At 35.4% G+C, this 15113-nt stretch overlaps 1 protein-coding gene across 2 annotated transcripts; it reads right to left on the minus strand.

Annotated features, from left to right (window-relative positions):
- Window positions 1–1395: 1395 nt before the first annotated feature.
- LOC123216481 (regulator of nonsense transcripts 1 homolog) lies at window positions 1396–14822 on the minus strand. Of its 2 annotated transcripts, none has more exons than XM_044636890.1 (29): window positions 13838–14822; window positions 11729–11980; window positions 11487–11657; window positions 11321–11371; window positions 11109–11201; window positions 10864–10959; window positions 10642–10692; window positions 10438–10556; window positions 10114–10222; window positions 9423–9545; window positions 9269–9340; window positions 8786–8857; window positions 8638–8704; window positions 7848–7990; window positions 7701–7772; window positions 7495–7623; window positions 6500–6655; window positions 5990–6103; window positions 5809–5907; window positions 5653–5730; window positions 4791–4925; window positions 4258–4332; window positions 3990–4095; window positions 3458–3792; window positions 3212–3274; window positions 3044–3115; window positions 2567–2698; window positions 2368–2487; window positions 1396–2203 (listed from the first exon to the last, which is right to left on the minus strand). In XM_044636890.1, the coding sequence occupies exons 1-29, from the start codon at window positions 14795–14797 to the stop codon at window positions 2069–2071; spliced, it is 4200 nt and encodes a 1399-aa protein (XP_044492825.1). In that variant the 5' UTR covers window positions 14798–14822; the 3' UTR covers window positions 1396–2068. The 2 variants fall into 2 exon arrangements, with proteins under 2 accessions (XP_044492825.1, XP_044492824.1); XM_044636889.1 differs by having other exon boundaries at window positions 3419–3792; window positions 13838–14821.
- Window positions 14823–15113: the final 291 nt, after the last annotated feature.

Here is a 15113-nt window from a genome sequence, read left to right on the forward strand (position 1 = left end):
AACTCAAGTTTTAAAAACTATATTTTTTCTCTTAAGTTTCCAAACTTTCAGGTCCAATTTTTTCAACAATGCCCAATGATCTTTAGACACCATCTCTTCCTCTTTGATGCATCCACCTTTCGATCATACTCCTTTCGACTCCATCAAATGTTGTCGTTGATGAAAACAACTCGTCTTCGTCTAGAGACAAAAACAACGTCTTCGACGACGAAAACCTCATCTTTGTCGATAACGATGTCTCACAATGTCAAAAAGAGCACGGTCAAATGGAAAACTCGTCGGAGAGAATAAGACGATGCCTAAAGATCATCGGTGATCGCCAAAAAAATCAAGGTCACAGGACTATTTCCCACCCAAGGTATACTACAATGTCAAGTGTCTCCCTTTATCTATGATAATACCAAATACCCACCCATTAGCAGTTAAAATTAACGGAACCCTAACCCCTCAAAATTTTATTTTATTTTGCCCCCCAAAACTTAAAAAACTAAAAATTTCCCTCAGCCTAAGTTTTAAAAAATGACAGTTTCACCCTAGGGTTTTGTTTTGAAATCTCCAGCTCCATTGTCGGCGGCTTCTCCCTCCGACGATCTTTTTCCTTCTATTAGACGTCTGATCGGTGTCGGAAGAGCGGTGGAAGACGAAGTTCTTTGTCCTCTTGTCGTCTTCATCTGGGAAGACGATTGTCTTCCTAGAAGACTTCGTCTTCGTCTAGGAAGACGAACCCTGACGAAGCTCTTCTTTTGGGAAGACAAAGATCGAACGTTCGACGTCGATCAGACGTCCAAATAGAAGGAAAGAGACCGTTGAAGGAAGAGGATGCTTTGGGAGGAAGAGGCCGCCGACAATGGAGCCGAAGATTTCAAAACGAAACCCTAGGGTGAAACTGTCATTTTTTAAAACTTAGACCGAGAGAAACTTTTAATTTTTAAAGTTTAAGGGAGTAAAAAAAGATTACATTTTAATTTATTTTTAATATTATAGAAAAAATGACAATTTTACTTTTACTGCCGTTAATTTTAACTACTAATAGATGAACATTTGGTATTATTATAGATAAAAAAGGGACACTTGACATTGCAACATACCTTGGGTGGAAAATAGTCCTTTGGCCAAAAATCAAATCTAAAAGTTTGAAAACTCTAAGAAGAAAATGCAATTTTTAAAAATTTGAATTAGAGAGAAATTATTAATTTTTAAAATTTAGAGAGAAAAAATGATATAACTAATAAACTTAATTAATTTTAATTGTCTATTAATGAGTAAATAAAATTTTCAAAATTAACAAAAAAAAATTTAAGAAATCAACATACTTTTAGGGGGGAATAAGTCCTTTGGCCTTTGTCCAAGGACACAAGGGAAATGAATGAACAGAAGAAAGTGTCACATGTTATGTGCCTTAAAACTGAAACCAGCCAATCAACCATAAATGGGGTAGCTAACTCCCAAGAAAACTACATAGTATGACCAATCACATTCATATAACAACAATATTTTGGGTAATAATATTTGTACTACTTACACTTTCTTCCACCATGTTTGTCTATTCAATAGAAATGTAAGAGTATAATTACATGTCAGGAAGAAGCTGAAAGGGTTAAGCGACTTTCCTCAATCCCCACCATGCTACTGCTGTACAAAACTTTAAGTGGTAACAGCCTCAAAACAATCGGATCTTTTCCTTACAAATCAATCAAAAGCGGGTAGCCTTTCACTTCAAAGATCAAACCCTTTCTACCAAACCCATTTCATGTAATTATGTCTCCCTTGCACCAATATTACCTTCTTTTTTTTTTCAATACAATAGAAAACTTCAATCAGGTAACCGGGGTTATCCTTCTTTCTCAGCCCTTGATGTGCCACCTATTTTTGCGCACACACCCGTCAACCGTAGTCACCAGCTGAGAATGTATTCCCACCATGGAAATCATCTCAATTGGTTGTAGAAATGATTTCTGACAAACCCACACTTTAAAGGCAGATATATTTGGGCACACATGACAGCACAAACCAAGTTGCTGAATGCAAAGACTATAACCCATCATATTCCAAAGCACCTACCAGCCTCTCAACTATTATAGTGGACTTTCTGGTTTTGTGAGCCCTGGCCCGGTTGAGGCTGCTGCTGTGAAGAAGCATGCATATTTAGCGGTTGAGTGTTGTAGTGGGCAAAGGGCTGGGAATAGAGAGAATTCATCAATCCCTGTACATAAGTTTGCCAATTATTTGCCATGTACAGAACACCTAAAACTCTACAAACTTGGTTTGTATGACTCACAAAATAGTTCCCAATGGTCAAATCTATCTAACATTTGCTAATTTACCTTGTAAAAAAATCTATCAACTAGAATTGGTACAAGAAAAAACCTGAGACTGAAGTTGATTGGAATTTGTTACACCGAAGTGGCTCTGAGATGCATCATCTTGTGTGCGGTCATTAAAGCCAACTTGAGTAAACAAACCTTGTGATCCATGTGCCATGTAGTCCTGTAACAATTGAAATCAAATTGGAAGAGAAACAAATAACACCAACAACCCTAACCATATTATGGCAAATTAAGCAAACCTGAGACATGAAATCATTCCCAGAACCAAATCGAGAATATCCAGCTTGAGAATTCTGGTTTAAGAAGTTTCCAGGAAATCCACTTTGTGCTCCTTGTGTAACATAGTCAACAGTATAGCCACTTTGTGAAGCCTGCTGAGCAGGTCAATGAGTCAATAATAAAAACTTCGTTTGATAAAACTTCAAAATATTGAAGATATTTCATTTGCTTCCTAAGCAATGGACACATATAACTACTACCATGTCTAGCAACCCTATATTGGCCTTGACAAGCAAAGCCTACTAATATAGACCTACTTTTGGTGTACAAATATATAATGCAAAGCTGCCTAAGTAAAGAAGCAAATTGTATCCAGAATTCCAGATAAATAAATAAGCCCTAACAGCCACCCCTCCACAGAACCACAACTTACTAACATTTATCATATAGCATTAAGCATAAAACTTGATGACATAAAAGTTATCAACAGTATAAACCTGAGTAGAGAAGTCAGCAACATTATAGGGAACATGTGATCCCTGGCTTTTGAAGTCATCACCCAAGAAATCCTAATGGAAGATGAAAATAGGCAAGTTCTAAGTAATAAGTATTAAACAAAAAGAATCGATGAGACAAATTTGTTAAACACGATTGTGTATGAATACCTGAGACATGCCTCCAATGGAAAATCCATCGCGAAAGGTTTGACTAGCCCCTTGAACTGGCATCTGTCATATTGAACAAAAAAACTCCTATAACACAAGTCTAGATGAGTTTTTTTTTTCCAAATGAATTAACATAAGATTCAGGTTCAAATTTATTTATTTTGGGTTTCCTTTAATCATGTTTCTGAGACAGACAGGTATACGAACATTATTAACAAATCCAGGTTGTGTCAAAGGACCACCCACGGATGGTTGGCTATTTGGATTCTCAAGAGATGGAAAGTTGAAAGTAGACCCAACAGTTCCAATCGTTTGCTGAGTGGCTTGCTGGTGCTGGAGATGACTGCCAATTGGAGCACCAGCATTACCCCGCCCAGTCCCAAAACCCCGACTTCCTGGTTGAGGTACATGAGGAACAGCTCCAACTGGTCCATGTACAGGTCCACGTGTTGGAATAGCATATGGTTGAGAAGGGGGACCACCCTGAAACGGTGGAAGGGGCACACGAGGCATAGGAAAACCTCCAGGATGCACTCCAGGTTTATGAGAACCATTAGGAGGACCAGGAGGCATATATGACCCTGTAATCGGTTGAGAATGTCAGCTCTTGCAAGACTTCTTAAATTTAATAAAATATCAACTAATAACTGGGGCAGTGTCAGCAGTATATCACCATGTTTGCAGCATATTAATGATGTTGTCAGTATTACCGACACAAAAGAATCATCCAGTTAATATATCCCAAATACATAAATTCAATAGGCTAGAGATTCCATACCCCTACCACGACCACCTCTTCTATCAGCATTTGGGCTAGATGATGAGATGTCATTAGACACAATTCCAGGCCCACCACCAACGTAAAGTCTTCGATCATTGTAAATCTGCGTTATATAGAAATTCTCATATCACTTCACAACCACACAAATAAACAATATGAAAACAGAAATTGAATTCAAAGAAGGAAAAACATCCTTAAGAAACAAAGCCCAGAAACAAAAATTATAGACAGATTAACTAAATACCCATTTTTATCAAGGCATTACCTTTTTGGGCTTCTGAAATTGGACCATACTCTGCTTTAAGTTATTTAGAGGCCCCTCAACCAAGCACTCGTGCTCCTGGAACAACATTCATGAGCAACTATAGTTTAGACGTACTAAAAAACAATAGTAATTATCTGTACAACTGTATATACCCATTACAATGCCAAAAATTATCTCTATATACTTCTAAAACAGAAAACATGTCCTGGAACAACATTAATGAGCAAATATAGTTTAGAACATATGAAATAACAATAGTAATTATCCACAAACTTGTATATACGCATTACACTGCAACAAATTATCACTATATACTTCTAAAACAGAAAGTTCAAAAATTGAAAGAAGTTGCCAACATAACATATAAGATTGAAGTTCATTAGCATAATATGGAGCCAGCTGTGTAACATACATCTAGCTTTACATCAACAAACCAAGTCAAAATCAACGGTATATCCAATTGGAGTCCAGTTACAGTATTTCTAACAGTTGCATAACATCAGGAAAAAAAAAAAAAGCAGGACACAGAATACCTTGTAGTGTGTCAATAAACCATTCCAAAGTGGCTGTTTGCTCAAAACTTTAGGGTTTCCCAGAATAACAATACCATATCGAGCACGTGTTAGAGCAACATTCAGCCTACGGGGATCATTAAGGAATCCAATACCCTGAACAGCATGATTAAAAAAAATTAGAACGTGGCAGCAGAGATCTGCTCCCACAATAGTACCATGAATGATACCCTTGCAATAAATCCTTGTTCCAAAATAATTTTTGGCAAATCTTTTCATCATGACATGTTGGATATTATAAGTTGTCACATGATAAAACCTTTTCAGGAGGGCCAAACTATTTACATATAGAAGGGGCTGTGAAACTGTGACAAAGTACTAATGGAAGGATGCTGAACTTTTTGAAATCTAATATTAACAAAGAAGAAAATGTTAACCAAATGCACCAAGTTCATCCCTCTCATCTCCTAAATGCAGCAAGAGAGGATTGTACAGAAACAGAGTCAGATTTTAAATTTAGTGAAAGAAACACCAAAAATCCTAGCACACAGGAAGAGTCAATCCTGTAAGGGAACAGAGGAATAGATAGACATATGCTTAATACGATTGGTCATTGGGCATTTAAAGACAGATAATTGTAGGCTTCGCAAATGAATAAAGATCACTAATATTGAAAATTATACCATTGTCATAACTTAAGAAGTGACACATAAAAAATTGACAAAGAAGCTTTGCTTTCACATCAATGTATTGGCAATCAAGCAAAGTCTATCCTCATCATACCATATTTCACTCAGCATACCACCTTCACATTCCAGTTAAAAACAAAAACATAAAAAAAAAACACCATGCATTATGTAACATTGATGAAAAATGAACCTACCTGATGTTCATTACTCCTCACACAAGACAAAATTATGTAATCTTTCTCTCTTCCTTGAAATGAATCAACACTTGCTACCTGTGCAGTTCATATAAATTATAAAGCTGTGACCAGAAAGATTCAGTGAGACAATTGTTGTTAAACCTAAAGCATTACCTCTATTTCCTTGTACAATTGTTGTCTGAGAGCACCATTCCTTGACATATAGTTCACAATATATGCTCTCTGTCCCTCATATGGTGTTATCACCCCAATCTACAAAAAAGTCAAAATCTTATTTAGACCACCAAAACACATTAAAACTTGGTTAGTTCAAGAAGAAGAACCACATATATACCTGGCTAGGGACCACCCCGCTCCTTAAGAAAGTAGTTACAATTTTCTCAACATTTGCAGCTTCAGTTCGATTTAAATAGGATGTTCCACTGGCACTAATCTCTTCTTGTCCCATCTAAGAAAATAAAATTAGATGATACAATGAAATTCATAACACAAACAGGAACCACCAAATAAGAAAAGCTGCGAACTGTAATATACTAGAATCAACTCATGATCTTCTTAGCAATCAACTAACTCTCTGTGCAACTTTGCTTACATCAACACACACACACACAAAAACAAAAAATGTATGGAACTTTCCAGGATTATTTTTAAGGTTAAAGAAAAAACTTCCCAGATTCTTTTATCACATTCAGATAAACCATCAAGAACTTTTCCATGAAAAGATATTTCAAGCCCAATAGAAGAATAATAAAAAAAGGCTTAAGGAGTTCGAAACAAGTAGATCAATTTTCTCACGTTAAAAGTACCAATGCACATATATAAAGTCATTACACAGCTATTATACCTGTACATAAAAAAACATGGGACGATTCGGAACAGGCCACGGAAAATCAATTCCTGTTGATTGCCTCTCATTGACGGTCACACCATTTTGTAGAGTGCCTTCATAGAAGCTATTGGAAGGAAATTCAGACAGAGATGGGTGCATGCGGTATTGAACCTATAATCAGCATATTATATTAGCAATAAGATGTAATTTTATCAGAAAATATATCGAAGTACACAAAAAACACGACACAAGAGACATCCATATTCACATCACCATTTTCGATACCGTATTGGTGAGTAATACAACACCTTTTCTTTCTTATCACAAAAAATAAAATACCGTGGACATGTCAATCTTCAACTTCTCGGCAATATAATAATGTTAACAGCACTAAACTAAAAACACAGCATGTACCAGATGGAAAATAAACATGCTGACAATGTTCTGCCATCGAAAAAAGAAATAGACAACGTTGGCTGTTCAGCAGATGCTATACTAACATGCCATTTAATCAATGACAAAAAGCCGCAACCTATCAAATCAACATTCACTTAAAAAATAAAAAGGGCAAAAAGTCAAGCTCAGGTAAATATATCACAATAAAGATGAAAAGACAAGGAAAAACTATACTCAGCATATATGGAAAGACATCAAACAAGTGGTATCAGCATCTATGGACATTTCCCAGCTCTACTATAAAATTCAATCATACAAAAAGAAAGTCAAAGCTGTTTTCTGCAAATAATAGATTTGATACAACTACCATCAAATCAGAAATTATGAGCATAATAATTTTAAATACAGTGTATTCATATGCCCATCTGAACAAATTTATATACCTCCATACAACATAAGACTGATCATCAAAACAAACCTCCAGCAGAAGACTAAAAGCCATTGCCAAACAAAGAAAACAAGCAAACAATAAAATCACAAACAAACGGATCGCTACTACTCTGAAACAAGACTAAATTACATAGCCAAAGAAAACTAACAACTAGAATCTTCACCTGTAATCTAATTGGTTTTAAACCAAGTAAAACAAGGCGTTCAAAAAGAGACTGAGCAAGCCCAGCACGAGCTGCTTTCTTGCACATAATGACTGGACCCAGTTGGCAATGATCACCGACAAGAACAACCTAATAGAAAAGCTTCTCGTTAAGATGCTTAGAATGTAAAGATAGTATAACTAGAAAATATAATTTAACTCAGGTACCTGTTTTGCCCCAAGAACCAAAGGAATAAGACACTCAGGTTCGGTTGCCTGAGTAGACTCATCAATAAGTACCTAGAAGACAGGAAAGCCAGTAAGCCTACTAATTATCTAATGATGATCAAATGTCTAAATAGGATGTTCTTCAACCTGGCGGAATCTAAAATTTGCCAATCGAGGATCTCCAGCTCCAACACATGTGCAACAAATGACATCAGCACTCTGTGAAATTTCCCTCTCTGTTGCTCGCTTAAGTGCCTTGTATTTTTTCTCATCACTGCTCGACAACTCTCCTGTAATTTTTGAATAAAAGATCAAAGGTGTTCCAATTAGCAAACACTGGAGCAATGCACTTCAGCATCTGAAATATATAAAGCCCACATCCCAGTGGAATAAAACCAAAATGACAAGGTCAATCACCAAAACATGGGATGTATATAATTGCCCACAACACAACTGTACCAAACATGTCCATACGTAAGAAACACTAATAAGGGAATAAAAAACATAATCAATCGAGAGAATATATCAATCTTTAAGCGGTTTAGACACAATCTTAAAACATCAAAATAAATCCAGAACAGATTGCTCACATAATAATCCAGTCCAACAACATATATGTAAGGCAACTTTTTTTAAGAGTTTAAATACCAAAAAAATGGCATCTAATGTCAAATATAGGGGAAATATCACTAAAGATGGAGTATAATTCATCTTCAATATACCTCAGATGCAAGACATGTCTATATATTATCTGCACTGATTACCTAATGAATTAACAAACTTTAATCAAGAAAGCAGAAATGTCCTACTAAGCATTCATATCTCAAATCAGCATGCTTAATTTAGTAATTAACAGACAAAAAATAAATCAGAAAACCTTAAGGGAAAGCTCCAAAAAGTACTCAATAGCTAAGAAACATTAAGTAACAAAGATGACCTTGTTCATCTTTCAATTGTTGTAACTTGTGAAGTTCACTCTTCTCAGATGTGTCAAGATGTCGAACCTACAACAAGCAACCAATAATATGAAACCACGCTAGAGCATTAAAATATTGCATAGCTCATGATGCCAAAAGGTGACAAACCTGGTAATGAAGGGTTAAATGCTCAACTGGAGAGCTCACAGCTTCCCTTGATTTGGCACAAAGTCTAACAACCTTAAGTTATATATAAATTGTTAAAATGACATAACATAACAATGAACCAAAAAAAAACAATGAATTAAAATCTTTGTACAATTTTGGGGAAGACATGGCAGGCAGTGTTCTACCGCACAAGCAAAAATGCAATAAAAAATTACTCTTGCCACTGTTTATAACCTTTTTAAAAGGTTAATTTTAAAATTGAAAAAATAGCATTCATGTTTACACAACATCTAATATAGGTCATCTCACGAAAATTCTTCATCGTTTATAACATACAAAGTGAATTCTGAAATTTAACAACTCTCCAAGAAAATATCATTTCCAGAAACAGTTAAAAAAAAAAGCAATAGATTACAAAGAAAAAACATACAAAGTAACAAATTCTTACAACTTCATGAAAAGGTTTCTTCATTTTTTCTATACCTTTAATCCAGTGGCACTTATCTTTTCAGCTAGCTGGTCAACAGCAACATTGCTTGGTGCGCACACCAAAACCTGACAAAAGAAAGAAACAACATAAAGTTGCATGATAGGAGCAAAAAAGTATACATAATATAACAGCTGTTGAACAGCTTACCTGCCCTTGGCCCTGTTTGGCCATGTGGTATACAATAGCTGCAGAAGTGACAGTTTTCCCTGTGCCAGGTGGACCTTGAATTAAACTTATAGGCCTCTGGAGGACACTCTTTACGGCAAAAACCTATCCATTGAGAGACGTAAGTAAACCCCACAAGAAAAGTTAAAAAAATAATCTAACTCAAAGTGCATACACTATTATACGGCTGCAGTGATATTCTGAGTCCAAATATTTCTCACAGAAAAAGATTACAAGAACTTGAATACAAACATGAAATTATCTAAAAGATAGTAATTTGGAGCAAATCATAATGTAATAATGGCTAAAGTGAGCCACATTTTGTTACAATTAGTTAATATAAATGCAGAAAAAGAAAATTAATTATTTTCAGAACACAGTACAGGATAAAAAATTACCCATAGTGCAAATTTTGGTATTTCCATGAAATATTTTCAGAACACAGCACATTTCCTTAATATTTACAACGGAGACTGAGAATCTATACAAGCTAAATCCTACAGACATAAAACCAAAATACAGAAAACTAGTTTTTATATATCTATTCATCCCTCAAAGAAGTAAAATAAACTATGGCATAACCAAAGCATATGGCACTTAGAATAGGAGATAATAACATCCATAAAATCCAATGAATTGGACTTTAAAGGGTGCCAAGGTGAAGATAGCTTACTTGTGATGCATTCAGCTCTGGAAGACCAGGTGCACCAAAACGGCGAGGCAGTGTATTGCGAACCATCTGAACCTCAACCTCATGGCCCAACAAGTGGTGGTAAATATACCTGTTTAGAGGTAGTAGTCATTAAAGATTCAAACTAAAATACAACAAAAAGTTTACTACAGAAAAATTAAAGCAGCAATTTATCATATGCCTGGCCAAAGAAGGTATTTTTTTTTCCACTTATTTAAATGGAATTGTTCATATTGAAAATCAACAAATGTTCCAGAACATTATCACTGAACAAAAATGTTTAAACAACTGAACCACTGGACCTACCCACTGACACTTGTTTCATCAACAGCAAAAGTTTTCATCGCCCCTTGCATCCTATCAAAGCTTGTGCTCTTCCACACAAAATCGACACTGAATCCATGACTTATATCAACCGGAACCCCCTGCATACAACAGCAACAGAAAATACTATTATCAACCTAACTCAAAAGATCACAAGCAACAAATATAACAGACTACCAAAACAACCTGACTCGCACGAAGCTCAAGTGCAACCTCCTCTTGTGCAGTTAGCTTGATCTGAAACAATATTGAAATATCTTAAGATTCAGAAATAGATGCATAAATGCAACTGAATTATTTCAAAATAGAAAACAACATATGAACATTTAATTATTTAATTTAACACATAAAATTCATAAAACATAAAAAAAATGTAAAGATTAGAACTAACAAATATAAAGAACATACCACATGCCCAACTGACTGCCATGCTGGATGAGCTGCATCCCCCGAATAACGCAACCGCAACTCATCGCCAGGTACTAAACGTAACTCATTGTCTTCCTAAAACAATAAGGGCAGTTGAAATTCATCAAAAAGAAAGTTATAAAGATTGAAGACAATCAAAAAATTGAAAAGTAAACAAAAATAGTAATAATGCAAACAATAACAAAATTACAGCAATAAGAATCAAAACCAAAACACTGAAGCACCTTTGGAAACACAAAATATGCAATACGTTTCTTGTTAAGACCGATATCCCATCTGATTGTGACATTGTCCTTGCTTTGGGATTCTTTCATCATCTAAATCAGAAAGTAAAGACAATTAGATTGTGCACAGTATAACAAAGAATTCATGACAAATAAAACTCTGAAAAACTTATCAAATGAGGATAAAAATCCCCAGAAATCATGATGCATACTTTATCATAGTCAGCTTCAAGCTTGATAAGTGGTGCAAATACATTTTGATACTGCAAGAAAAAGTGATTCAAAGATTAATAGCCATGAGAGTAATTGCATTTTCTTCCAATATTCTCAATTTGATGCACCAAACCAAAATTATAAATTATTTGTGAACAGAGAAACCTGATATGCATCTTCATACTTCAAGGCCACCGGTTGAGGTTCATCATCCACACCAGGCTTCTCGAGATCTTCAAGGGTAGCATCAGGATTTGTCTTCCAAAGTTCTTCTACCTTGTTAATTTGTTGAGCACTGATCTGACGTGCCCTCAACTGCTCCTGTTCAGATGGGACCTGTGAAGAGAAACATATTAGTTGGCTAAGACTAAATGACTAAAATCAATAAAAAGAAGAGGAGTAACAACCTTAACAAGCCATTGCAAGAAACACCTATCATCAATCAAGGGGCACCACTGACTGAGATCCCAATTCATGTCCTTCAAAGCATTTACATTCAAGCAAGGTTCCCTACAGAGAAGAACAACAACACTCTCCGTCTTTGCTGATATAAAGCCAAGAAGGAATACATTTCGGCATCCACAGTTGTAGCATTCAAGGATAGTCTCTCCCAGAGGACTGTCTTTATGAAGACAGACTTCCTTGTGTTTTGCTCGAACCTACAAGACAGGCCACGAAAGTCAATATGAGGCATAAACATATACATGCAAGTTTCACCAGCTTCAATTAAGTTATATTCAGCCCTAGCTAATGATAGCAAAAAGTAATTACTGAATGCTACAGAACAATCATAAAACTACCATAAAACTGTATGTGTGTGTATAAACAGATCATATTGAGAATAAAGCAGATGACTAGCATCATAAAATGATACAAGTCCTACAACCTTTTTACTCAAGTCTTGCTCATTTAAAATAAATTTTAAGAATACAGGATATATGAAACATACAACAATAAGACACCACCCAGATAAAAACAATTTAGTTAAGCCATACAAGTACAAATTAAACAACCAGCATGGATCTTATAGAAGTAGGGTCCTGACTCCAGCGAATTTAATAATTAATATGGGCCAAATCTTGAGATAAAAACACTTGAAAGTACCATAAGATCACTTTTTTTCTATTGAAGAGACCAAAGTTTTGTTTTTCTATTAGAGAGACTTAACTTTCAAATTTTCCTATTGATATGACCAAACTCTCATAATATCTTATGGAAAGTACCAAACTATTACTTAACTTCCAACAACTATATTACCAGCTAAAAATAACCGAATCTAAAATAAATACTCACTTTTGATTCTCTGCATGTCTTAAATTGGGTTTCCTTCCTCATAATCAATAAGGTTTCAATTTCTTTTATATGAAAAAGGTGCCATCAGATAACATGATTAAATAAGTTGTAATATCAGATATCACAAAATCTTTTGAACAGCCAATAATTACAAAATTAAAAAAAACAAAAACAAAATCTTCACAATCATGCTCATCCTAGTCTCTAAAAGACAAAACACAACCAGGAAGTAGATGCACCTTTTACTTTAAACCTAGCAAAACCTTCTAAAAGTCCCCAAGCTTTTATCATCTTCACATATGAACCGACCCTCTAGAATAGAGATTCAGATATTTCTTCTATTCAAAACAAAATTAGACTAATTGAAACCAGTTCTTGTTATTGTATCAAGGTTGCTTCTTTTTCACTAACCCTTACTTTGCAACTGGATCGCCGTGGTAGAACTTTGTACTTGAGACACATCCATCTAAATATGTAAGAAGAAATGAAAGATCATAATGAATTTAGTGCAATAATGAGCACCAAAATCAGGGCGCTAGTTCACTAAAGCTTTCTCCAACTCGATTTTCAAAAAAAATGACTCATATACACTCTTAATTGTTTTTTCGATCCTTTGACATGAGCATTAAAAATAATCGAATAAAAGAAGAAATGAAAAAACTATCAAACGCTCATATTTTCAACCTTCTGTCTCTACATATATATTTTCTTAGATAATTGCAAGTTCCTGAATAATACTATCAACTTATTGGTTCACATTTGTCCTATCTAAACAAAAATTCTAACATTAAATGAAGTCATCAGCATTAAATACCAACAAATAGTTAAAATATAAACAGCATACAAGGTTAAACTCCTTGCACTTATTTTGTGATCTAATTTAAATCAGCTGTAACTAGTTTTCTAAGTTCTAACATAAATGACAAAACTGTACTTCAATTCGAAAAAAGCAAGCAAAACCTACAAAAATTCAAACACTCCGTTCATCTCCTGCCAAATCTCATATAACAATTTAAAAGAGTCAAAATGCAAAAAAAAATAAAAATAAAAATGAAGCGGAATACACTGTAAAACAGATTAAGCATCATTTACATATCCATCACTTCAATTTATAGTATAACGACATATATAAACAACAAAACTCATTATAATTCGGCACTCCCTCAATCTCGTTAACTCGAAAAAAAATTAGATAATAATTGAATCAGTGAAAAGAAACTCGCCAGGTGATTGACGATGTGTGAGCCGGAGGTGTTGCCTCTGGAATTACAGAACCACTTACGACACGACGGGACATTGCACCTTACAACACACGCTGGGTTCGAGACCCCACAGTACCGACAAGCGTGCTCCGTGAAATCTGCTTTCCCATACTCGAACCCCTCCCCGTCATCGCCCGTCTCCTCGAAACTCAACGCAGCAAGCCCGTCCACAATCTGACTACTACTTGTATTAGTGTTATTGTTGTTATTACTGTTATTGTTCGTTCCTCTTTTAGAAGGAGATGACGTGGCAGCAAGAGAATCGGGGTGCCTGTGGTGATTGTGGTGGTGATGGAGGTGGTGATCGGAGGAGGAAGATACACCGCGTGAATCGGAAGGGGTCGTTGGGGTGGTAGGAGTCGACGTGGAAGCGGGGTCCACTGCGAGAGAATCGGAAGGTGTGGGCCAGGATACCGGCGAACGAAATTCTGGATACGCGTCAAACTCGGACTCGCCTTGTGTGTTGAATTCGAGAAAGGTGTAAGCGTCGGTTCCCGTATCGGGCTGTGATGCCGTTTCGAAAAGGTTGTTTTGCTGAGAATCCATGGAACAAAACGAACAAAAAGGTGTGGATATTATTTTTAGAAAGAAAATTAGGGTTAGGGTTTTTGTTGAAGGAATATGAGAGGGGGAGAGAGAGAAAGTAAAAATGAAGCGAACTGTGTGAGTGTATGTTGTTGTTAAAGCGGGAGGGTTTGGGTATGTGTTGTCGTTAAGGTGGTGAGTGAGAAGACAGAGAAACAGAACGCGCGTGTGAGTGATACAGAGGGTATTCAAGCGTTTAAAACAACGCTCAAAACACGCGCCGACGTAATTGGGCAGAGAAGCGTGGGTCTGTCTTGTTGTGAGGGGGATTCGATACCAAGCATATGGCTGGAGTGTGGAGCGCGGTTTTTCGGCCACTTGGATGGGAAGTGACATGGGTTTTCCAAGGCCGAAGGACTATTTTCCAACCAAGTTTCGGGGGAATTATAATGAAAAATTTAAATGAACAAATATTTATAATTTTGTTATTAAAATTAAGTGGTGAAATTATTATTTTATTAATAATATTAAAATAATTAAATTTATATTTTATTTTTTAATTTAAAATTTTAATAATTTTTTTAATATTAATTTTGAAATTTTTTTTTTTGTTTAGAATACCAAATTCAAAATTAGATCACTTTTTTTTTATAATAATAATTTTATAGAGTACAAAAAGCCTCGTCTGTGATCCAGTGAAAGATAATGAGCG

This window comes from Mangifera indica, chromosome 5 (assembly GCF_011075055.1).
Source record: "Mangifera indica cultivar Alphonso chromosome 5, CATAS_Mindica_2.1, whole genome shotgun sequence".
Lineage (NCBI taxonomy): Eukaryota > Viridiplantae > Streptophyta > Magnoliopsida > Sapindales > Anacardiaceae > Mangifera > Mangifera indica.

Bases quoted from the DNA above. Each gene is read 5' to 3' on its own strand.
- LOC123216481 (XM_044636889.1), bottom strand. From the start codon at position 14,797: ATGTCACTTCCCATCCAAGTGGCCGAAAAACCGCGCTCCACACTCCAG. The intron at 7,773-7,847 runs GTTGAAGAACAT...CCTGTCTTCTAG, and splicing joins CAAATTTTAGATTCCGCCAG to GTACTTATTGATGAGTCTAC. The intron at 4,333-4,790 runs GTATTCTGTGTC...ATGTTGTTCCAG, and splicing joins GTTTATTGACACACTACAAG to GAGCACGAGTGCTTGGTTGA.